Raw genomic sequence first — 26115 nt, 5'->3', positions numbered from 1 at the left:
CTCCGAAATGCTGTCACCTGCTGACTGCTCTTCCTTTATCCAAATCAACAAGTTTCCCCTCGCTTCAGCGGTCTGTGATCACTGTGGCACCCTTAGCAAGGCTAGCACTCTTTAAAAAAATAAAAAAATAAAATATATATATACATATATATATATATATACATATATATACATATATATAGTATGTGTGTATATATATATATATATATATATATATATTTTTTTTTTTTTATTTTTATTTCTTACAGAGAGGAAGAGAGAGAGATAGAGAGCTAGAAACGTCGATGAGAGAGAAACACTGACCAGCTGCCTCCTGCACACCCCCTACCGGGGATGTGCCCGCAACCAATGTAATACATGCCCTTGACCGGAATCGAACCCGGGACCTTTCAGTCCGCAGACCATCGCTCTACTGCTGAGCCAAACAGGTTTCGGCAACACTAGCACTCTTGTCGGCCTCTTTATGTTTTAAAATTGTGCTTATCATGGATTTCTCCAGCAACAAAAGCATTCTGTCCTTTATCTATTGTCTGAGAGATGCTTTTTGTCATGCTGAGGTATCAGCCTGAAAGGGCTGTCAGTTCGAAAACCCAAGTTTGGTTCGACAGTGGAGACATTTTTTCTATGAACAACTTGGTTGAGAACTGAACTGTTCCAGATGGGAGAAGTTCGAGAAACGAGGTTTGACTGTACTAAACAGAAGACTATAAATATCCCTTTTACATTTTAGGATCTATTTTGTTTGAAAAGATTCAAGTTTCTTTCAATAAAGTTGAGATGGAAAAATATTCGTTCTTTGTAATCTTTACCAGATGTTGTTTATACTACAAGCAACTTTTTTCAGTACTCCATAATACAATTATTGTTTAATTAGTGATAAATCTGTCATTTCTAGGCTTAAAGAAAAACCCAAAGAAGTTAACAAGTACCAAATGTACTTTTGTGTTTCAAATTTACCCGTGTTCTCTCAGAGCATTCAGACACAGGCATGCGTTCAGGAGGCTCAACAAAACCCCTCAAGTCTGAAGTTCCTCTTCCGGCCTGGCCCAGCGGCCTCTGCCCAGTCAGCTGGGGCAGCCTGAGGGGTCAGACAGCTCCGCTGCCCCCTGCTGCTTCTCAGCTGGCATCTTAGTGGCAATGACCTCCCAGGTCGACCTCTGCCCTGTTCTTATTATTTGTCTTTTAATTTTTCTCTCTCCCTTCATCTCTGGTTGAAAAGTCCTCCATCCCCAACAGTGAAAACAGAATTCGCAATCTGGGCCTTTTTCTTCACAGAAACAATGCTGGGGGATCTGGTGCCCCCCTGAGGTGGACACTGGGAAGTGCAACTGCTGTGGGAGAAGCAGACATAAGCACAGGCCACCACTGCCCTTCCCTGTTGGACCGCTGCTAAATTATCTACTTCAGCATTTCTTAAATCACATGCATCGCATTAAAGAGGAAATGTTTAAAAGACTGCTAATGGAAAAGCAGGAAAAGAAAACCCTAGAGCATTAGTAAGAGTTACTCAAGCACAGACAACTGACATAACCCACGATGTGGAGCTAAATTCAACATGGTCTTTTATTAAAGGGGAATTGTGCTTGGAATTTTGTGTAAAGGGAGTTCTTTTTCTTCTGAAGCGGCTCCCTGGAGAGCGAAGACAAGAAGGTATACCACCTCACATCAAGGCGACATATTCTTTTTATTTCTTAAGCTCTTATTCGATGAAGAAGTAATTCATACCCACCCCAGTTTAATCGAGACATTCTTGGGACAAAGAACCAATTTTAATTAGTTGTGAAGACTTTCAGGTAGGATAGAATATGAAGACTGTTTTTTTGTGAGTATTATTTAATTTAAAATCTGAGTAAACAAAAACAAAAACCACCCCTGCTTCCTTTCCCCTCTCTACTCTCCTCAGACCCACACTCTGGTGGGCGAGTCTGTCCTGGGGAGGTGCGGCAGGTGGTGTGTGAGGCCTCATGGAAACCAGGTCCCTCTCGGACTTAGTGTGCAGCAGGGCAGCTAAGCACAGTGGCCCCTGCTACTGAGCCAGCACTTTCCATTCAAACGTGGGGAATAAACAAGAGCCTTTTTGGAAACCAGATGTCAAGAAAGCTGTGTAATTACCCAGTGGCTCTCACTGTGTTTGGTGAGATCAGTCTTTAAGGTCAGGTCTGAAGCTATGCACCATGGTCTTCCGGTGCCTGGTCTATCACAGGAAACACAAGACCATTTGATTTTGTTTCTTATTCTTTAAAAATATATATTTTTTGAGATCAGAGAGGACTTTTAAAAATATATACTTTGATTGATTTCAGAGGAGAAAGACCATCTGCTTTTAACAAGTGTCAGTCTGCACAGTAAATGACAAACCAAGATTAACACCGTGATGCACTTAGGAGCCACAAACTGTGACAGGTAGACATGTACTTGGGGGCAGTCCAGCCAACAGAAACCTAACAGTGAGTCTCAAAAGTAAATTTATTTTTACTTTAGAAGTCATATATGCATATAAATATGCATTGGGAATTCAGGTGATATTCAATTAGTGCCTTATTATTCACAGTTTTAATGGAAAACATCAGGCCTCTGAGTCCCTTAAAGGCCAAAGAACACTTGGGAGATCATTTCACTTTATGCAAGCTGTAACTCACTCCCCCCCTCTCCCCCAAATATACACACACACACACACACACACACACACACACACACACACACACACACACTTTGGCAACTATAGAATTTCCAGGGCTAAATCTGGAGAGTCCCAAGAGAGGAAACATAATTAACAATGCTCCATATAAAACACGAGTTACGTGGACCATCACACTCTAATTACTCTCAGAACCCAATCTGATGTACTCGGCATCACGTTTCTTCCGGAGGGAAGCTCAGCAGCCTGCGCTACCTGAGCTCCCTGGCCTCCCACACTCCGCACGGCTGTCACTGCACCGACATGCTGCGGCGACAGATGAATCGGATGATGCAATCAGGAGGCAAGCTCGTCAGGTTACCTGCCCTCCGAATCCCTCCGTCACGTCACGGGCTTATTCCAGCCTGCCTGGTTTCCTGGCACTGCAGGCCAGGGCGGCCGAGGAGAGCAGCCCGCCATCAGCTCTGTGCTGCAATTGCCTCCTTGACCCACAAGGCCCGGAGAGGTCACATCCTGCCAGTGCCACAATAAATTACGCCAAATCACACCCTCTGGGACTTCCCTTTCACCACAGTGGAAGCTCTGAATCTGCACATCATCCGATAAATGCGTCTGTACATCACTGCCTTCCAGGCTGCCGCTCGGGGGAAGGCTGTTTAAGCTGCAGACTGGAGACGGAAGGCTGTACGCTGCGTGTTAGTGGGAGGGCCTCCCCCTCGGTCGCAGCAGTATCTGCGCAGGGAAGTGCTGCTCGGGCCTGAAGGCCACAGGTGAGAGGGGCACGGAGGCGCTTCAGAGACCCACAAGCACCCACGAAAGGCACAGATTCAAACCAAATCGGAAAGTTCACTGGAACTGGAACTTTTCTACAGAGAGAAGACAGGCAAATCTAATAAAGCACTTAAAAGCAAGGAAATGGCCACTGAACAAGGACCAGAGAAAATTAAATTAGAGCATGTTCATTTAAGTTAGAAATAGAGAGATTTCCTGGATAATAAAGGTAGTGCCTGGAATGGGATGCTGGGGGCTTCTGAAAGCCTTTGTTTATTTTGAATTTTATTGCAATTATTTTTATATAAGGCACATTTTTATTTCTCACCTTAACATGTAACTCTTTTGAATGGTGAAATCCCTTGAAAAAAACAATACCTCTGCACTATCTCAGGCTTTTTTTTTTTTTTTTTTAAAGTCAAAAAGCTTGTTTTCTTTTTCTTTTAAAACATTTTTATAAAGAATAGTTTACTGATTTTTTAAGAGAGAGGAGAGCCCTAGCTGTTTTGGCTCAGTGGACAGAGCAGTGGCCTGCAGACTGAAAGGTCCTGGGTTCCATTCCAGTCAAGGGCACATGCTGAGTTGTGGGCTTGATCCCTGTAGGGGGCGTGAAAGAGGCAGCCAATCAATGATTCTCTTTCATCAATGAGAATCTATCTCTCCCTCTTCTTTCTTTTCTGAAATCAATAAAAATACATTTTTAAAAAAGAGAGAGACAGAAATATCGATGTGAGAACAAATGGCTGCCTCCTGCATACTCCTTACCAGGAACTGAGCATGTGCTCTTGACCAGGAACTGAATTGGCAACCTCCTGGTGCACTGGACGCGGCCCAACCAAACAAGCTACACCAGCCAGGGTTCTCTCAGTCTTTATACCTAGCTTCCTTCCTTCTCTCCCTCTCCCCCCCTACCAATCCCCATCAAACAATATAAGTTTCCAAATCAGATGGGCTCGGTTTGGGCCACCTAACTTATGGATGAAAGCAGCATGGCTACTGATGACCATAACACTGTCCACAGCTACCTGAGAGGTGCAGGCACAGGAGCCAAGGACATTGGACAAAGCTGAGCAAAGACAAGGGCAATCACACCCACCCACCGGCGGGAAGGATGGGGGCCTAAAAGAAGCAATCAGGTATAGGAAGAAGGCAGCTGATTCAATTATGATTCCCTCATGCAGCCTCCGACTTGAAAGACAAAGAAAACAGGAAAGTTCAAATGTTTTAACAAAGAGAAAGTGCCTGAGAGACGGGCACTGCATGAACCTAGCTACCCTCAGACCGTGCCTTGCACAGGGCTTCTCGCCGCCCAGGTCCCAGCCTTCTGGAAGGGTGAACACTCTGCCCAGGTTCCTGGCCACCAGCCTGAGATGGGAACTCATGTCCCCATCCGCACAAAAGGAGTCGCGCTCTGCACTGTGTCTCCCCGCGACCAAAGCCAGTGAGAAAGCATGTTAGAGCTCCGGGGTCCTGGGAGCAGGGAGCTCCTTGTAGTTTCTGGACTGTTCCTTCAGGGCACAGTCTTCCCTCCACAGCCGCCTGCCCCGGGCCAGGTTCTGAGGACCGCCTGAGGCCCGAGAACAAGGCGGCCACTGTACGGACCAGGTTTCAAGCCTGGCAGGCCTATGCCAAAAGAAAACTTACAAAATTCTTAGTTGTTTTCATTGTTTAAACCATTTTCCTGGAGTTCTGTTTTATGTCTCTTGAGTATTTTATTTTTCCTCTAGTGAAGAGCTAAATGTTTATTTTTGAGTTTTTCATTGTTAATTGATTCCTCCTCTGGCTCTTAAAATCTTTATTTTTAAAACCTATTTTTCATGTTGAAATAAGAAATATTTAAAAAGTAGTTGTCTACATGTAAGGTCTTAGGAATATGCCATATAAGGTACAATAATCCAATAAATCCTGAATCTCTCCATATTTTTAAAATATGCTCTAAATACGCAGAAGAGATTCCTATGTTAGGTATTTTTAAAATAGACTGTAAATATATCAAATATATCAAAAGGTATCAATTGCTCTTTTGTTTAGGTAGGGTATATAAACAATGTACACACATACATTTTTTGATAGCTCAACTGATGTTTCTTTCTTTTCAGATTTAAACCATTGGAATCAATAATCAAGGTGCGTGCCCCGTATTTTCCCCCTTGCTCTGACTAAATGAAATAACTGATACTCAGCATCTTCTTTAAGGATTTTTCTCCTCATCAAAGTCAGGCACGTACCAGCAATGACTGTCTCATGAGGAATTCGGTCCTTGTCAGAGAAGTTCTCTCGCTGAAGATTAGCTTTTCAAAAAGGTGCAGCGTTGCTTTTTCAAGGCTGGGAAGGTGTCGCAGCCAAAGGCAGACGACTGCTGACTTGGGGAGAAGAATCTTCTTCCTTTCAGGAGGAAAGGAAATTTTAAATAGAAATGGGTTACAGAAAAAAGGAGATTAAGAGAGTTCAAAATGCAAAAATGAATCCAATCTGTGAGTCCTTTCCTCATAGCGGCAGCTAATACTTACAGTATCAATGATCACTGACCAAGTATGTGTTTACAAAATAATGTGAATGTGCTTCTGCTTCAACTTAAGAAACTAGGGAAATGCTCAAAGGGGGGAAAAAAAGCTTTCAAAAAGGATAAGCAAATGTATAGTGATGGAAGACAGAGTGAAAAAATGAGGTAGGCAGAGGCCTTAGGTATCTAGGTACATGCAGTCTCTAATTTAAAAATAGTTAAGCCTGAAAGTGGGTCTGACTCTCAGGGCTAACAGTATGACTTAGAGAACGTGACTTACCCTCTAAACCTCAGTTTATATTTCTATAAAATGGGCCTATTTCCCTCACAGTATCTTCAGAAGGATCAAATGCAGTAACAACACATGTACAGTGATTCACACAGTGCTTGACACCAAGTAAATATTCAGTAACTGTATCTGTAAATTGTTGCTTGAAAGTTAAAATGTATTTTTTCTTTAATAACAATTTCATAGATGGTGGTCATGACCTGTTTTAATCCATAGCTGATCCATAGCATGATGCTCTATCGGCTGCAACCATCTGTGCAGCGCAGTTTCTGATAGATCCCCCTCCCCCAACTGGTGGGCGGAGTATGAGGTAACCTGCACCTGCGGCCTGGACATACCTGAGCACCTCACCAGGCACCTTCTATGGACTACACATTGAACCACCCATCAGCACCTGCTAAATTCCCTAAGCCCTTGTTCCTATATGACCATACATTAAGTCACCCAGCAGCGCGTGCCGAGTCCACTAAGCCCCCATTCCTTCCCATCCTCCCCTCAAAAGGCGTGTTCCCCTCTGCACATGCTGCTGCTCTCCCCTGGCGAGACAGCCCGGCAGGTCCTTCTCTGATAAAGCCTGTGGTCCTGGTTTTCGCCCTCTGTCTGATCTTTCAGTTTCTATTGGAAAACGTTTTTGGAGGCTCCTCCCGTGTGTATGAGGGGTCCCGCTTTCCCTTCCGGGAAGAGCGTGAGGAGCCACTTGTCTAACTCTGAGCCACCGGCCTATTCGGGCCTGGCAGGCCTTCTCTGTCCTCCAGCCTGCTTTCCGAAGTCTCAGCCTTTCCCCAGCGGCACCACAGACAGCAGTGCTTTCCATGTTCTCCCAAGGATGTTTACTGTCTTTAATAAGCAAAACAGGATCGATCCAAGATGGCTGCACAGGTAAATACCTAGCTGCAGCCTCACACAACAATTTCAATAAAATACAACTAAAATATAAAATGGACATTACCCAGAACTACAGGAAAGTCGACTGACTGGAAATTCTACAACGAGAAGCAAGGAGAAAACCAGAAGGAAAAGCAGAGGAGCTGTAAAAGCCCAAGGTACAGAGACACGCGGCCCGCGTGGAGAGGACAGAGCCGGAGAGGAGGGGAGCTGAGTGCCTGGCTGGTGTTCCCTAGCGGGAAGGAGATAAAAGCTCCGACTGTGCTGGGCCCCAGTTCCAACTGCTCTGAACCCCAGTTCTAGGCCAGACCCCGGGGACCCAGGCTCATCCATAGGGAGCCGGGCTGTAAGGCGGAGCCCCGCGGGAGCGGCGAAAGGAGGTCTCCGAGGTGCACACATTGCGCGCAGAGAAGGGACGGTTGGCTGTGCCGCGGGATTGCCCTGGCGGGAAGGAGACTGGGGCTCCAGTCTGCTCTGATCGCCACCTCCAATCCCACTTCCAACTGAACTGAACCCCAGTTCCGGGCTCATTGGGGGAGAGCCTAGATTGTTTGGTAGCAGGCGAAAATCGAGGGCACCTTTCTCTCAGAGGCTCTTGCAACGAGTACTGAAGGACCCTGAGACCCAGGAACCGCATAGGGTGGGCATAGGGTGGGGCTGACAGAAGCCAAGGCTGTAGGCTCCACCCTGAAACTCTGCCCCATCAGGGAAGCTACGAAAAAGCAACAACGAAATAGAACACAAACGAAAGAAATGGAGGACAAAAAGCGACTGGATATAGAGTTCAAATCTACGCTTATAAGGTTTTTCAAGAATTTCCTAGAAAAGGTCGATAAGTCCTATGAGGATATGAAAAGGGATCAACTAGAATTAATAAGGAATCAACGAGAAATGATAAGGGATCAACAAGAAATAAAGAATACATTGTCTGAGATAAAAAACATTATACAGAGTCCTAAAAACAGAATGGAAGATCGCAAGAATCAAGTCAAAGATTTGGAACATAAAGAGCCAGAAGACACTCCTCCGCAGAAGCAAGAAGACAAGAGAATCCAGAAAATTGAAGATAATGTAAGAAACCTCTGGGACAACTTCAAACGATCCAACATCAGAATCATGGGGGTCCCAGAAGATGAGAGAGAGCAAGATATCAAAAACATACTGAAAGAAATAGTGACAGAAAACTTCCCCCACCTGGTGAAAGAATTAGACTTACAAGTCCAGGAAGCGCACAGAACTCCAAACAAAAGGAATCCAAAGAGGACCACACCAAGACAAATCATAATTAAAATTCCAAGAGCAAAAGAAAGAATATTAAAAGCAGCAAGAGCAAAACAGGTAGTTACCTATAAAGGAGCACCTATACGATTGTCAGCTGATTTCTCAACAGAAACCATGCAGGCCAGACGGGAATGGCAAGAAATATTCAAGGTGATGAATAGTAAGAACCTACAGCCAAAGATAATCTACCCAGCAAAGCTATCACTCAGAATCGAAGGCCAGATAAAGAGCTTCACTAATAAAAAAAAGCTAAAGGAGTTCATCACCACCAAACCAGAATTATATGAATTGCTGAAGGGGGTTCTTTCGGAAGAGAAAGTAAATAAAGATAAAAATTATGAACAACAAATACATAACTACCAACAAGTGAATCTAAAAACCAAGGAAATTAAAAAAAAATCTGATGAACAATATTAACTGGTGAATATAATAGAATCAGAGGTATGGAAGGGGAGTGAACTGACGATTCTTGGGGAAAAGGGGAGAGGGGGATGTGGGAAGAGACTGAGCACCTATGGATGAGGACAATGCGGGGTGGGGAAAGGGCAGAGGGTGGGATGGGAACGTGGTGGAGGAGAGCAATGGGGGGGGGGGGGAGGAAGGAACATTTGTAATAATATGAACAATAAAAATTTATTAAAAAAAAAATAAGCAAAACACATGCTGGGGCACAAGGTTCCCCACTACCCATCAACTCCTTTGGTGTCTTCCCTTCACCAACGCCTCTGGGCCACTTCTTTGCAGGAGCTGGTGTGGAGCCAGGGGATGGGTACAGGGCAGGAAAGGAAAGACAGGAAACACAGGGTGGCAATTTCTACTGCGTTTCCCCGAAAATAAGACCTAGCACACGGAAAGATAAGACATCCTCTGAAAATAAGACCTAGCGCAACTTTGGGAGAAAAAATTAATATAAGACACTGTCTTATTTTCGGGGAAACAGGGTACTAGTTTCTCCTTTTCTTCAGAAACTCTGTAGACCTTGTCTTGGATTAACTCTGGGGCAAGACTGGAAGTGGAAGTTCTGTAGGGTCTGTCACAGGGGCAGACAGAGGCAGGAGGAAGGGAGCCTGGAGGGATAGCCCTCGTCCGACCCTGCTGATATCACATTCTCATCCTGAGTGTCTCTCCCCGGGGAAGCCTGGCAGGAGCCCTTTCTCCCACCTCCCCACCCTCCCCCCAACCCTGCGCCACCTGGCATGTCTGGGCCACACCATGGATGTCCTCTGTGGTGGCGCCAGTGCTTCAGCTGCTACCGCCCACCCTGTTGTACTTTGTGGCAGGAGCTGGAGGTCATTCAGTCAAAGATGACTCAGCACTTCCGGTATGGAACTCAAGGGGCCAGGTGCAGGCCAAACAGGAAAACAAAACGGGAGGCATGCATGCTCACCCACGCCACACGGTAATGTGTGTGTGAGGCATCAGAGGGAAGTGCAGGCTCGGGGGACAGGTGGTCAGGGCCAAGTGAGGTGAAGAGCAGCGGGAAGAGCTTTCTAGCAGAGGAACAGCAGACACTGGGGCGCTGAGATGAGGAGCAAGGTCAGAGGAAGACAGAAGCCTCTGAGGGCAGAGGAGAGGTGACTGTGACACCGCTGTGCAGTCCCACAGGCCGAGGTTAGATTTTCGGGCCTTATTCTGTGATTATTCTGGCCCCAGACTTACACAAAGTGCCAGGGTACGGTGACATTCCAGGTCACTGAGTACAGGCCATCGACGGTGGAGGCCGCAGGCGCTGGTGGGGCTGGGACCAGGGGCAGTGGGAGTGGAGAGCACCTGAATGCACTTTACACCGAGAGAAACTGGCAATGCATTTGACGAGAGGTGGAGCAGGTGAGGGAGGAACACGGTGATCCCAGGTTTCCTGAGTAAGGAGATGGGTGGGCACTGTTTATTACCATAGAAAGAAGGGGCGGTAATGAGATTTGGGAAGGATGTGTGAATTTGGCACCTCAGAGGCATCATCCAACTGAGGTATGAAATAGGTTCTCAAATATCCAGGTTAGAAGTTCTGGGGAGAAGTCTGGGCTATTGTACATCAGGGAGCTGCCAGGTGAATAGAATGGCGAGAGAATGAATGGGAACTCCTTGGAGAGAGGCTGAGTGCGGGGCAGGGGGCCGGGCCTGTGCCCTGAGCATCACCAATGGGCACAGGAGGAAGAGGAGTGGCAGACAGGAGGAAGACAGGCAGGCAGAGAGCACACACAGAGGAAGAGGGCCGGCTGCCTGTGCCGAGCACCGCTGAGAGGCCTGCGGAGGGGAACAGCACTGCTCTGCGAGGCCTCCCTGGCCTCCCCGAGAACACTGAGCTGAGGAGCGATGGAGACGGAAGGTGGAGTCCATAGGAGAGGGAGTGGAAATGAGCAGAACTGCAGTCAGGAGGATGGCTGTGCAGGGAGCGCCACCAGAAAGTGGCATGGGGGGTGGGAGTGGGGTGACCTTGTGTGCGCCTGCGAAGTGGTGTTGCGGTCTCAGGACAGCACGCTGCCTGCTGAGGGGCCAGAGGCAGAGGGACGCATGGGGAGGCTGAAGAAGCCATTGCTACCACTTATTAAGGGCTTGCCTGGGATGATGGTAAGCATTTTATCTGTCTTTTAATCCCCATAACAATCCATAGGGACAAAACAGGGACAAATATTATCCTTAATTTATAGACAAAGGCAACTGAGGTCAGAGAGGACCAGGACTGACAGCTCTGATTTGAATCAGGAGGTCTGATACTACAGCTGGTCTGCAGCCTCCAGGTACAGGTCTCCCCACTCTGCAGGCAGGGGGGTAGAGGGTGCTCAGAGGAGGGGCCTGGCTGGGGGGCTGCCTCACAGCTCTGCTGTATCACATGGAGCTGTTTCGCACTGAACTAGTGCCAATGGTCATCGGTTGACAATACGTACAGTACGTAGTCCTCCCTTATCTATGGGGAGTATGTTTCAGGACCCCGAGTGAGTCCCGGAAATGGAGATAGTACTGAACCCAAATATACTATGTTTCCCCACTACATATGCATACCAATGATAAAGTTTAACTTATAAGTTAGGCACAGTAGGAGAATAACAGCAACAATTAATAAAACAGAACAATTAATAAAATAGAACAGCAACAATTAATAAAATAGAACAATTATAACAATATACTGTAATAAGTTAATGTAAATGTGATCTTTCTCTCAAAATACCTTGTTTTGCTACACTCACCCTTCTTGTGATGAAGGGAGATGATGCAATGCCTACGTGATGAGATGAAGTGAAGTGAATATGGTGGACAAAGGGACCATTTCATCATGCCACTCAGAATGGCATGTAATTTAAAACCTGATGAATTGTTTATTTTTATAACTTTCCATTTAATCCTTTTGGACTGCAGTTGACTGCAGGTAGCTGAAACCATGAACAATTGGGGGCTACTATAATATTTTTGTTCTATTCTCAGACACAGTTTGGAAAATGTGTACATTAACACTTTTCTCAACCAGAGAGATCAAGGACCACCTCATCTGCCAGAGAAGCCCACGCAAACTGAAGCCAGCTTCTCTGGAGAACTACTTAATTCCAAGAAACTGGGAAGAATACTTGCTATCATATCTCAAAGGTATACATCCATTAAAACCTGATGGAGTATGTACAAGAGGGAGGGGGGTTTACAGTCATGAGTATACTAACATTTATTCTCATTTATTTTCTATTATATATTTCTCCAGACATATGACTGTACACCTACTTTTGCTTATATACACCTTACATATTAAACTGAGAAAACTGTGCCATCATTGTCATTTAAACCGGCAGAAAAGTCACTTCTCGTAGCAAAGAGCAGCAGCACCAAGGCTATGTCTAAGTCCAAACATACTAGAATGTTTCTTACAATCACAGGTTTTTACTTTAAAAGTAAACTTTGCAATGACTTATTTTATGACTATGTCTTACTAAGATTTTTAAAAAGTCAGGAAGTCTCAATCCTATATAATAGGCTAGTGTGCAAATAAACCGAACGATCAACCGACCAGTCACTATGATGCACAATGACCACCAGGAGGCAGATGCTCAACGCAGAAGCTGCCCCTGGAGGTCAGTGCGCTCTCACAGGGGGAATGATGCTCAACCAGAAGCCTGGTCCACAGCTGGCAAGCTCAGTGGTGACGGCAAGACCTCTCCCGCCTCCACGGCAGTCAGATATCTCCTAAGGGCTCCTGGACTGCAGGAGGGCGCAGGCCCGGCTGAGGGACCGCCCCCTGCAAGCGCACAATTTAGTGCACCAGGCCTCTAGTAAATGAATAAATAGAAATGGGGGTTTCAGTTACTTTGCTAACTTTCTGTTTTTGAAATTGCACTAGCCTTTCTTCTCTTAGACATTCACCTATATTATCTGACAACATGTAAAGCCTGATTTTTCTTATCTGAGCTGAAAAAACACAGAACTAGAAGCTTGGTTGAAGGTCAGCTTTTCTTGCAATTTCTTTTATTTTCTTTTAAGCATCTTTGGAGGCTGTATTATTAGCTCTTTCAGCAATGGGAATTTAGCTTACACCTGGCTTAGATCAGTGATGTTTTCATTAGGAAGAAAAGACATAAGCTTGAGAAAGCTAGTAAAACATTATCAAAAGTAACAATTTTTTAAGTCAAAGTCAATGACAACAATGTTAACAGTTATTGGCTGTTTACTCTAAGTGCCAGGCACTGTGCTAAGCGTATCACAGGCACTGGACCCACTTAAACGCATCCAGTGTGCCTGGGAAAAACGTATGCCATCTCACCATCATTACAAAAGGCACCCTGTTTCACTCTCAAAAGTTTCATGGTCCACAATTCACAACTGCACAGTCACCCTTCTTAACACTCACAGCTACCCCATAGGTCTGTTGGTCGGTCAGTCATGCACCCATTCCTTCTTTCATTTGTTGACTGGCTCATTCATTCTAGCGTATAGAAAAAAGTACCCTATCCAGTCCAAACTTCTCAATATTTTTGGAGCAATGGATGTTGATTTGCTTTAGGACGTATCTTGTGGAATTACTTGTACTCCACAGACTTGAGGAAGGACCTCAGCAGCCCTCCCAGAAAGGTTTTACACACTCTGCTGTCTGCAGATGGTATGATGGCAATCCCATGAAAATACTCTAAAGTTAGGTTTGACATTTAGGCCAAGAAGTAAAAAAATTCCTCTAGATTATATAAACTACACAAAGGGGCAAGCATCTATTGCTTAAAAGAATACAGGCAGCCTGTTTCTGAAAAGGCATGACTGCATTTAGAAGCTAAGGCCAAAGACACTCAGCCAATTGTAAAACAGATGTAATTCCACTAGTGTATTGTGGGAAAAAGCTGGAAGGCTAAATACCGGGCAGGCACAGTAGTCAAAAAAGTATGTGGTTTCTAAATGACCACGCAGAACATTTGGGGAACTGCACCTTGGAGGCAGGCGTTGGGGGTGGGGGTGGTATTTACTCTGAGTGACTGAATCAGCTATCCTGTGTCAACGTGTGGCCAGGACCTCCACCTACGGGCATGTGTCCATGGAGAGGCTCCAGCTCGTATGCCACTGCTGAGGGGCCTTGCTGAGCTGAAGCCATAGGAGTTGGACAAGGTGAAGACCACCCAGCATTTCTGGACAGTCTGTTCTGTATGGAATTCCAAACTGAGTAACTTTTATTAGTTGCTGAGGGAGAATGCGTTATCACAAGTAAAATAAATAGTGAGCAGTTTGGACCTACTCATGGAACTGCTGCCTCTGCTTTCCTCCTGAGCATTGTGGGTAGAGTAAGAGTGGCTACTCTCTAAAGCACATGTGTCAAACACAAGGCCCGCGGGCCAAATCCGTCCCGCCAGGCCTTGCAATGTGGCCCGCACCGCGCTGTCATCACTGCACTCCGCTGCGTTTCCATCACAATGACAGTTTATGACTGTTCAGTAAACCATTCGGCCCGCGATTTAGGCTGGATTTTAGATTTTGGCCCCTTCTCTGATTGAGTTCGACACCCCTACTCTAAAGCATCTCTCTTCCTCGCCAATAATTTCTAGAATAGTTTTGTGGGTTTCACAGAGGAAGTGAAGGGCCAATCTCCCTCTTCCTTTTAATTCAATGCTTGATGAAAAAGTAAGGTTGAAAATACTGGATGCTAAGATCATATCCTATATAATAAAGAACTAATATGTTAATTAGACCAAACAGTGGAACAACCTTCTGGAAAGATCAGTGGGTGAGGCAGCCGGGCCCGCAGGGGCTGAGCCCCTTCCACAAATTTCATGCGCTGGACCTCTAGTTCTTTAATAAAATGCATTACTAAATAAATCAGAAACAGAGCTGCAAAGGTGAAAGGCAACGAGCATTTTACTTTAAAGTAAATATTTTGAAAAACTATTTGAAATGTGGAAAATGTAAGCTATGGTAGGCCACTGTAACCTGCAGTGTGTACTCAGGTAAATGACTGAGGGCACAAGCAGGGGAATCACACCTATCATATCAGGCAGCTTTTTCAAATGAATTTTTACTCAATGTCTTACATAAACAGCAAAGATGACTGCTCAGATTCCTCAGGAAATTCAGACTTGCTGGGTAAATGCTAACAGAGGTTTAGAGTAGTTAGAAAAAAAGACTTTACATTTTAATAATGAAAATTATGTTCTGATTATTTTTTTAAAATCAAATGATTTAACTTTCTATTTTTCTTTCTAAATCTCAACTTAACAAATTCCTGGACTATAACACTTCATAAAAAAAAAATTAAAATACACATTCCAATTTTTGAGAGTGATATGAAAAACGACAAATACCTTCTGACTGACAGGAAGACGGGAAGAAAAGCTGCTTATGATAGCCCAGAAACAAAACAAAAGACACAATAAAACTTTAGGAATAAAAAATGCCCAAAACATTTTTAAACATCCTCTGAGAAACTTTAAAAATTATATTAGACTTCTACATATTCAGTTAATCTATATATTTAACATGAGTCTCCTCAGAAAGAGCATTAGCTGTCTTTCCTAAAACTAGATAAATTGGTTTCAATGTTTATTTGAAAGACAAAACAAGAATTCCTTGAAGAATGAGTGGAACAAGCCCTAAAACAAAGTATACTGGGACATGAATATACAATAGGGCAAAGAATCAGAAGAGAAAATAACAAAACAGACCAGCTACATACAGAAACTGAGTCTTCGATGGTAAGAGCATCTTAAGGCGGCAGGGGTTTAGGGGGATGGTTGCACATTTTATCACACTCAAGATGGCAGATTCACTGAGGGAGACTGGCATCTTTATAATGTTTAGGCTTTTTATGCACCTGACCAAGAACACTATATCTTCTTATTTGTCCAGGTTTACTTTTGTGGACTTGGAGTATTTTATATATTTTCCACATTCTTTTTTAAAGACTTTATTGTTCAGATTATTACAGGTGTTTCTCCCCACCCCCCCAATAGCTCCCCTCCACCTGATTCCCAACCCCACCCCATGCCTTACCCCCGCCACTGTCTTCATCCATAGGTGTAAGACCTTTGTCCAATCTCTTCCCGCACCCCTCAGACCCCCTTCCCCCTGAGAGTTGTTAGTCCAATCCCTTTCTATGTCCCTGATTCTATTCTATTCACCAGTCCATTTTGTTCTTCAGATTTTTTATTCACTTGATTTTTAGATTCACTTGTTGGTAGGTATGTATTTGATGTCTTTTTGTTGTTCATAATTTTTACCTTTACCTTTTTCTTCTTCCTCTTCTTAAAGAATACCCTTCAGCATTTCATGTAATTCTGGTTTGGTGTTGATGAACTTTTAACTTTTTCTTGTCTGTGAAGCTCTTTATCTGACCTTCAATTCTGAATGATAGCTTTGCTGGCTAATCTTGGTTGTAGGTTCTTGTTGTTCATCATTTTGAATATTTCTTGCCACTCCCTTCTGGCCTGCATAGTTTCTTCTTCTTCTTCTTTTTTTAAATATATTTTATTGATTTTTTACAGAGAGGAAAGGAGAGAGATAGAGAGCTAGAAACGTCAATGAGAGAGAAACATTGACCAGCTGCCTCTTGCACACCCCACACCGGGGATGTGCCCGCAACCATGCCCCTGACCGGAATCGAACCCGGGACCTTTCAGTCCGCAGACCGACACTCTACCACTGAGCCAAACCGGTTTCGGCTGGCCTGCATAGTTTCTGTTGAGAAATCAGCTGACAGTTGTATGGGTATTCCCTTGTAGGTAACTAGCTATTTTTCTCTTGCTGCTTGTAAGATTTTCTCTTTGTCTTTTGTCCTTGGCATTTTAATTATGATGTGTCTTGGTGTGGTCCTCTTTGGATTCCTCTTGTTTGGGGTTCTGTGCACTTCCTGAACTTGTAGGTCTATTTCTTTCACCAGGTGGGGAAGTTTTCGGTCATTATTTCTTCAAATAGGTTTTCAGTGTCTTGCTCGCTCTCTTCTTTTGGCACCCCAAAAATCTGGATGTTGGTACGCTTAAAGCCGTCCCAGAGGCTCCTTACGCTATCCTCACACTTTCGGATTCTTCTTTCTTCATGCCCCTCTTGTTGGGTGTTTTTTGCTCCTCATATTCCAGATCTTTGGTTTGATTCTTGGGGTACGTTGATCTACAGTTGAGTTTCTGTATATTCTTTATTTCAGATTGTGTATGTTTAATTTCTGGCTGTCCCTTTTCCACTTTTTAAAATTTATTTATTTTTTATTTTTTATTTTGGTATTCTTATTAAGGTCCTTGAAGGTCTCATAAAGCTTCTTAGAGGTCTCATCAAGTTTCTCAAAGGTTTTTAGAAGATTCTTGAGTAGCCTTATAAATGTGATTCTGAACTCTGTGTCGTCCAGTAGTTTACTTTCCTTCATCTCTCCCATTCGTGACATGTTTCTGTGTCTCCTCCCTGTGTTGATGGAGTGGCTTTGTGTGGTAGGTGACCTATCGGCTTCACCAATCACCTGGGGTGGTCGCTTTTGCTATATCCCTTTGTGGGCTGAGTGCACAGTCTTGGTGTGATTAAGCCTTGGTTGCTGTTGGTACTCTGGGAGGAACTGACTCCAGGCCAATTGTCTGTGAGGAGCCGCTGTGTCTATGAAGGAAGAACTGCTGCGCTGGAGACACGGTTTGTTTCCGTGGGGCTTTGGTGCTCACTGAGTCCGCCTCCCGAATGTGTCACTTATGGGTGTGAGGGGTTAAAACCCAGCAACTAGGAACACTGGCTTCTGGATCTCCAATGGGGTGCAGATCAGCTACTGTCTGAGGCCATCCTGCAGGAGCTACAGGGAGAACCACAATCCTCTCCTCCTCTGGTAAGTTAAACTGCAACTGAGAGGGCCATTTATATGCAAAAGCTGGTGCTTGGAGCTTGGGTGTGTTTGTAGATTGTGCAGGGCAGAGTCTCAAGGCGAAGTCTCAGGGTGTCACTAGGAGGGGGTGTGGCCAACAGCTGATGGCTATCACCTGCCTCTCCGAGCCTCTCCAACTGCGTCTCCCACCACAGCACAGCAAACAAATATTCTTGCACGAACCTCTGCAAGCAAGCCACCCTCACTTTCCGACCTGATGGCAGACAGTGTAGCCTCTCCCCAGAAACTGGATTTCAGAGATCGGGAGCTTGTCTCTCTTCGGGTTGAAGAAAGCACCACCATCCGCCATCCAGGATCCACCGCCAGCCCGTATCGCGTCCGCACGCCCCTACCTCAGTTTCTCAGCGCTTATGCCCTGAATTCTCCTCTTTTTCAGTCTTTCAGTCTAGTTGTAGGGCTTCCTTCCAGCCAGCTTTCCCTTGGGTTTAGGGTGATAGACACTTTGTTTTATAGTTGTATTTTTGAAATTGTGCATGGCAGCCATTTAGGTGTGTTTACCTACACCACCATCTTTGTTCCTGTTTTCCACATTCTTTAAGGATATTTACCATGCCTGAAAACTGACAAGATGTTTCAAAGAATTTAATAATTCACTCAGAAATTTGGCATTTTGTTGAAAATTAGTAGTGCTGAACAGCTTTTCATCTGTATGTCTTCTTTGGAAAAAATGTTTATTCAGATCCCTTGCCAATTAAAAAATTTTTTTTGCCTTTATAGATTTTTAGAGAGATAGATAGAAAGATAGAAACATCAATGAGAGTGAAACATCACCCATTGGCTGCCTTCTTCAAGCCCCCTACTGGGGATCAAGCCTGCAACCCAGACAGTTGCCTTGACTGGGAATCAAACCAGTGATCTCTTGTTTCATGGGTCACCACTGAAATACAGAGCCACACTGGCTGGGCACCAGTTTTTTAACTGGGTTGTTTGTCTTTTTGTTGTTGAGTTGTATGAGTTGAAAACAGTATGGAGAATCCTAAAAAAATTAAGAATAGAATTACTATATGATCCAGTTATTTCATTTCTGGATTATTAGCTAAAGAATATGAATAAACTAATTTGAAAAGATATATACACCACTATGTTCACTGAAGTATAGCCAAGATATGAAAACAACCTAAGTATCCACCATAGATGAATGGATAAAGAAGATGTGATACATATACATACACACACGCGTGCGTGGCATGCATGCTCACAATGGGATACTACTCATCCATAAAAAATAAAAAATCTTTCCATTTGTAACAATATGGATGGATTTTGGGGGTTTATGCTAAGTGAAATAAGTTAGACAGAGAAAGACAAATATCACAATTTCACTTATACGTGGAATCTAAAAAACAAATAACAAACAAAAACCAAAAACAACTCACAGATAGAGAGAACAGATTGGTGGTTCCCAGAGGGGAAAGAGTTTGGGGGTAGGTAAAATGGGTAAAGATGATCAAATATTGATGATGGATAGTAACTAGACTTATAGTTGTGATAAGTCTATCACCACTTATACTACACTAGGTATAATAATATCACATCTATAATAATCTATAACAAAAGAAAAGAGTAATATGCAAATTGACCATCACTCCAACACACAAGATGGCTACCCCTATGTGGTCAAAGATCCTGCCTCCATGTGAACACAAGATGGCTGCCACAAGATGGCCAGCAGGGAAGGGCAGTCGGGAGGGACCAGGTATGCAAGGGAGGGCAGTTGTGGGCTATCAAGCCTGCCGGGGAGGACAGTTGGGGGGAACCAGGCCAGCAGAGGAGGGAAGTTGTAGGTGACAGGGCTTGCAGGGAAGGGCAATTGATAGGGAACCCAGGCCTGCAGGGGAGAGCAGTTGGGAGGGTGACCAGGCTGGCAGAGGAGGGTATTTGGGGGGGGACCAGGCCTGCAGGAGAGGGCAGTTGGGAGGGTGACCAGGCTGGCAGAGGAGGGCAGTTATGGCCAATCAGGCTAGCAGGGGAGCAATTAGGCATCAATCAGGCTGGCAGGGAAATTGTTAGGGGGTGATCAGGCTGGCAGGCAGAAGTGGTTAGGGGCAATCAGGCACTCAGGCAGGCGAGCAGTTGGGAGCCAGCAGTCCATGATTGTGAAAGGAATATCCTACTGTTCTACCAGGATCAGGCCTAAATGGGCAATCAGACATTCCTGAAGGTGTCCCATATTGGAGAGGGTGCAGGCTGGGCTGAGGAACACACGCCCCCATGCACGAATTTTGTGCACTGGGACTCTAATCCATAATAATAAAAGCATTATAATATGCCAATTAGACCAGACAGCTGAACAACCTTTGAGACGTCCTTCTGGATGACCTTCTGGACAAAGCCACAGCTGCAAGGGCCAAGGCAAGCTGCCACCGCTGCAAGGGCCAAGCCTCTTGCATGAATTTTGTGCATTGGGCCTCTAGTTATAACATAATGTTATACACCTGAAACTTACATAATGTTAGATACCTATTTTATCTTAAGAAAATAGTAACTCATTCATAGAATTGTTGTGAAGCTATGAGATATTATATAAAAACCCTTAGAACACTTCCTGAAACATAAAGCAACCAATAAATGTTAGTCATGATTATTAAAAAAAAAAAATCTCTAATTAATATGCAAAGGGATCTAATAGATAAAACAGACAATATATAAGAATAGATGGGTAATGTAAGCAGGAAGATGGAAATCCACACCCCAAAATATATTACAGATAAAAAACACTCTAATAGGAATGAAGATCGCCTGATGGTGTTAGTAGCTTGACTGAGGAAAGAATCTCAAAACTCTAGGACCTACCAATGGAAATCCTGAAAACCAAAAAGCCAAAAGAACAAACACTGAAAAAAATCCCCAAAATAGAACAGTCAAGAAATGCGGACAACTACAAAAGATGTAACATACATACAATGGGTGTAATAGAAGAAGAAAGAGAAAGGAATAAAAGAAATATTTGGAACAATGATCGAAATGATCGAGAATTTTCCCAAATTAATGTCAAATACCAAATCACACTTTCAGGAAGCTGACGGCACACCAGCCAGGACAATACCAGAGCACTACACCAAGGCATATGATTTTGAAACTACAAAACAAACAAAAATAACAAAGACAAAGAAAAATCCTGAAAGAAGCTGAAAGAAAAAAACTTACATACAGAGGAAAAAACATAAATTACCTCCAACTTCTCAGAGACCATGTAAGAAGAGAGTGGAACGAAATATTTAAAGTGCTAAGAAAGGTGCAAAAGCACCATGTAGAATTCTATACCCTGCAAAATCATTCTTCAAATATGAAGAAGAAATAAAGATTTTTCAAAGACTAACAAAATTGAGGGTAGTTGTTTCTAGTAGACCTAACTGCCTTGCAAGAAATGTCAAAAGAAGTTGTTTAGAGAGAAGGAAAATAATATAGGTCAGAAACTCAGATCTACATAAAGAACATCAAAGAGAGACTACCTGAGGATAAAATAAAAAGTTGTATTTTATCCAGGCCAGATAGCTCAGTTGGTTAGAGTGTCGTCCTCATACACCAAGGTTATAATTTCAGTCCCTTGTCAGGACACAAACTAGAATCAACCAATAAATGTATAAATAAATGGAACAATAAACTGATATAAACTGATGTCTCTCTCTCTCTTTCCCTCCCTCCCTCCCTCCCTCCCTCCCTCCCTCCTCCCTTTCTCTCTAAAATCAATCAATAAAATATTATTTATTTATTTATTTATTTAAATATATTTTATTGATTTTTTACAGAGAGGAAGGGAGAGAGATAGAGAGCTAGAAACGTCGACGAGAAAGAAACATCGACCAGCCGCCTCTTGCACACCCCCCACTGGGGATGTGCCCGCAACCAACATACATGCCCCTGACTGGAATGGAACCTGGGACCCTTCAGTCCACAGACCGACGCTCTACCACTGAGCCAAACCAGTTTCGGCTCAATAAAATATTTTTTAAATAACTGAGATTAACAGAGTAGATTAAAAAACAAGACCCAACTACACAATGTCTACAAGAAATCCATGTTAAATATAAAGACACACAGAGATTAAAATAAATGGATGGATAAAAATATACCATGCTAACACTAATCAAAAGAAAGCAAAAGTAGCGATATTAATTTTAAACAAAGCAAGAAAACTTACCAGCAATAAAAAAGCTCATTAAATAATAATAAACGGGTCAATTTTCAAAGAAGGTATGAAAATCCTTAACTAGTACATGCTTAAAAATAGAATGTCAAATTATATGAGGAAAAAACTAATAGAATCATAAAGGCAAATAAATGAATCCACTATGATAGTTGAAATATAACTGAATATACCTGCCATCTACAGATTGCTTCATCCAACCACAGCAGAATAAACAATCTCCTTAAGCTTCACATGGAACATTCACCAAAAATAGACCACATTCTGGGATATTCAATATACCTTAACCAATTTGAAAGAAAAGAAATCAAACAAAGTCCGCTCTCAGATCACAACAGAATTTAACTAGAAATGAATAACAGAAAGAAAACTTAAAAAATCCCCATGACATGGAGAGTTGATAATATACTTCTAAGTAACACATAGATCAGACAAGGAACTTGTGGGGGCCCTGACAAGAGCTTCTAAAACCCTTGAAATTTTCCAAGTGATGAGAGCTGTCAAGGTATCTCTTGTTATGTCAATGAGGTGACTTTTGGATTTCACCTACAGATGGGGGCTGGTTGCCAGGAGAACCAAGAATCTGACTAGAGGGTCTGATTTTCAGTTCCATCCCCCTGACCTCCAGGAGGGAAGAGAAGCCAGAGGTTGAATCAATCACCAATGGCCAAGGATTTCATCAATTATACCTATTAATGAAACATCTATAAAAATCCAAAAGGACTGCTCCCAGGGTGGTGGACAGGTGGAAATTTGGGGAGAACGGCACTTGGAGAGGTGGATACAGAAGCTCTGTACCCTTTGTCTAGGCATCTCTTCCACTGGGCTATTCCTTTTATAATAAACTGGTAATCTCTGAAGAAAATATTTTACTGTGAGCCATTGTTGCAAATTAACCAAATGCAAGGAGTGGTCATGGGAACCTCTGTCTTAAAGCCTGTCAGACAGAAGTATAAGTTATAACCTGGATCTGTGATTGGCATCATGAGTTATAGGACGTCAGCTGAACCCCAATTTATAGCTGGTTGGTCAGAAGTAGAAATAACAACCTGGGTTTGTAATTAGCATCTGAAGTAGAGGGCACTCTTATAAGATTGAGCCATTTACCTGTGGAATTTGATGTAATCTCCAGGTGTATAGTGTCAAAATTGAGCTGAATTATTGGGCACCCTGTTGGTGTCTGAAAATTGCTTATTGTTGTGAGGAAGCCTACACACACACACACACACACACACACACACACACACACACGCACACACTGGGTCGAGGAACCTAATTTAAGGACCAAGAAGGATTTATTCTTAGCATACAAGGATGGTTCAACATCTGCAAATGAATCAATGTGATACACATTAACAAAATTAAGTAGAAAAAGGTCATATTATTTCAAAAGATGCAGCAAAAAAAACTGAACAAAATTCAACATTCATTCATGATAAAAACTCTCAACAAAGTGGGTCTAGAGGAAATGTACTTCAATATAATAAAGGCCATATCTGACAGCTGACATCATACTCAATGATGAAAAACTGAAAGCTTTTCCTCAAAGGTCAAGAACAAGATAGAAGCTTACTCTCACTACTTTCATTCATCACAGTACTGGAAGACCTGGCTGGAGATATGAGAGAGAGAGAGAGAGAGAGAGAGAGGGAGAGGGAGAGAGGGAGGGAGAGAGAGGCATTCAGTTCTCAAAGGGAGAAGTAACTCTATTTCTGGGTGGTAGATATTATATATACAAAATCCTAAGGAATCCACTAAAAACTGTTATAACTAATAAACAAGTTCATTAGAGTTGTAGTATATAAAATCAAGACAAAAAATTATTTCTATACATTAACAATAAACTGCCTGAACAAATAAAGAAAATATTTCCATTTGCAATTTCATAAAAAAGAATAAAATATTTAGGAGGTGAACAATATGCCCACTGAAAACTATGACACTGATGAAAGAAATTGATGAAGACACAAATAAATGGAAAGACATTCCATGCTCATGGATTGGAAAAATTAATGTTGTTAAAATATCCATAATCCTCAAAGCAATCTACAGACTCAAGGCAAACCCAATCAAAATTCTAACTCAATTTTTCACACACAAAAAAACCCCTAAAATTTGTATGGAACCACAGAAGAGCCCAAAAAGCCAAAGCATTCTTGAGAAAGAAAAACAAAGCTGGAGGCAGATACTTCCTGATTTCAAACTCTATTAAAGAGCCCAATTGGAATGGCTCAGTGGTTGAGTGTTGACCTATAACACTCATGGTTTGATCACTGGTATGAGGCATGCAGGAGGCAGCCAATTGATGATTCTTTCTCACTGATGTGTCTATCTCTCTCTCCCTCTCCCTCTCTGAAGTCAATAAAAAATACTTTTTTAAAAGAGTGCTAAAAAAGCTATAATAATCAAACCTTATGGCATTGGCTTTACAACACATACATCAATAGAACAGAACAGAGAGTCCAGAAATAAACCCACATGTAAATGGTTAATTAAATTAAAAATAAAAAAAGAGAGAGAGCCTAGAGTATGTAATAGGAAAAAGATAGTTGCGCCCGGCTGGTGTAGTTCAGTGGTTGAGCGTTGACCGGTGCACCAAGAGATCGCTGGTTTAATCCAGTCAGGGCACATGCCTGGGTTGCAGGCTTAATCCCTGGTAGGCAGCATGCCAGAGGCAGCTGATAGATGTTTCTATCTTTCTCTCCTTTTTCCCTCTCACATCCACTCTACAAAAAAAAAAAAAAGACAGTTGCTACAATAAATGGTATTGGGAAAACTGAATAGCCACATGCAAAAGAATAAAACTGGACCCCCTACCTCATACCATACGTATAATCAACTCAAAATGGATTAAAGAAGAGAATATAAGACCTGAAACCATAAAACTCCTAGAAGAAAATATAGAGGATAAGCTCCTTAACATTGGTCTTGGCAATGATTTTTTTGATTTGACACCAAAAACAAAGGCAACAAAAGCCAAAATAAACAAGTGGGACTACATCAAACTAAAAATGTATGCAGAGTAAAAAGCTTCTATAAAAGGAAACCTAAGGAATGAAAGAAAATATCTGTAAACCATATATCTGATAACAATTTAATATCCAAATACATAGAGAACTCATATAACTCAATAGAAAACAAACTATCTGATTAAAAATGGGCAAAGTAACTGAATAGACCTTTCTACAAAAAGACATGCAAATGAATGCCCAACAGGTACGTGAAAAGTGCTAAACATAACTTATCATCTGGCGAATGCAAATCAAACTACAATGAGATATCATCTCACTTCTATTGGATGACTATCATAAAAAAGACAAGAAATAATAAATGCTAATAATGGTGAGAATATGGAGAAAAACAAATCCTTTGCACAGTTACTGGGAAAGCAAACTGGTGCAGCTGCTATGGAAAACAGTATGGAGGATCCTCAAAAATTAAAAATAGCCCAGTCTGCGTGGCTCAGTGTTTGGGCATCAACCTATGAACGAGGAGATCACAGTTTGATTCCCAGGCAGGGCACATGCCCGGGCTGTGAGCTCACTCCCCAGTGGGGCAATGATTCTCTCTCATCATTGAAGTTTCTCTCTCTCTCCCCCTTCCTCTCTAAAATCAATAAAAATATATTTAATTTTTTTTTAATAGAACTACCATATGAACCAAAAATCACACTTCTGGGCATATAATATACATATACAATAGGGAAATGAAAACAGGATATCAAAAAGGTACCAATAAACTCCCACGTTTATTGCAGCATTTTTCACAATAGTCAAGATATAGAAACAAGTATCCATCAATGGATGAATGAATAAAAAAAGAGGTGGTACCTATGTTATATACATGTATATGTATACACAATAAAATATTATTCAGCCTCAAGAAAGGAAATCCTCATTTGTGGCAACATGGATAGACCTATGAAGTCATTAAGGCAGACAGAGAAACACAAATACCATTTGATATCACTATGTGGAATCTAAAGAATCTGAACTCATAAGAAACAGACTAGAATGATGATTATCAGGGACTGGGGGCAGGGGGAGTGGGGAGGAGTTGGCCAAAGCATATACAAACTTCCATGTATAAGATGAGTACGTTCTGGGGACCCAATGTACTAGTACAGCATGGTGATTATAGGTAACGATACTGTACTAACACCTGAAAGTCACTAAGAGAGTAGAACTTAGATGTTCTCACCGCAAAGAAGAAATAGTACTTATGTGACATAAAGGTGGTAGTCCTTTTGCAATAATAAAAAAAAAAGTATGCATAAAGCACTTTGGTTACATAA

At 42.6% G+C, this 26115-nt stretch overlaps 1 protein-coding gene across 1 annotated transcript in view; it reads right to left on the bottom strand.

Annotated features, from left to right (window-relative positions):
- The window catches only part of FANCC (FA complementation group C), a 229205-nt gene that overhangs the window by 24263 nt on the left and 178827 nt on the right, over positions 1-26115 (bottom strand). The window contains exon 9 of the mRNA XM_045570735.1: positions 5638-5794. Coding sequence (XP_045426691.1) covers positions 5638-5794 — 157 coding nt within the window. The remainder of the gene's footprint in view (positions 1-5637; positions 5795-26115) is intronic.

Source organism: Pipistrellus kuhlii, unplaced genomic scaffold (assembly GCF_014108245.1).
Source record: "Pipistrellus kuhlii isolate mPipKuh1 unplaced genomic scaffold, mPipKuh1.p scaffold_m20_p_36, whole genome shotgun sequence".
NCBI classification, from domain to species: domain Eukaryota; kingdom Metazoa; phylum Chordata; class Mammalia; order Chiroptera; family Vespertilionidae; genus Pipistrellus; species Pipistrellus kuhlii.
The sequence above is the reverse complement of the archived record's forward strand: the minus strand, read 5'-3'. Positions and strand labels throughout refer to the sequence as shown.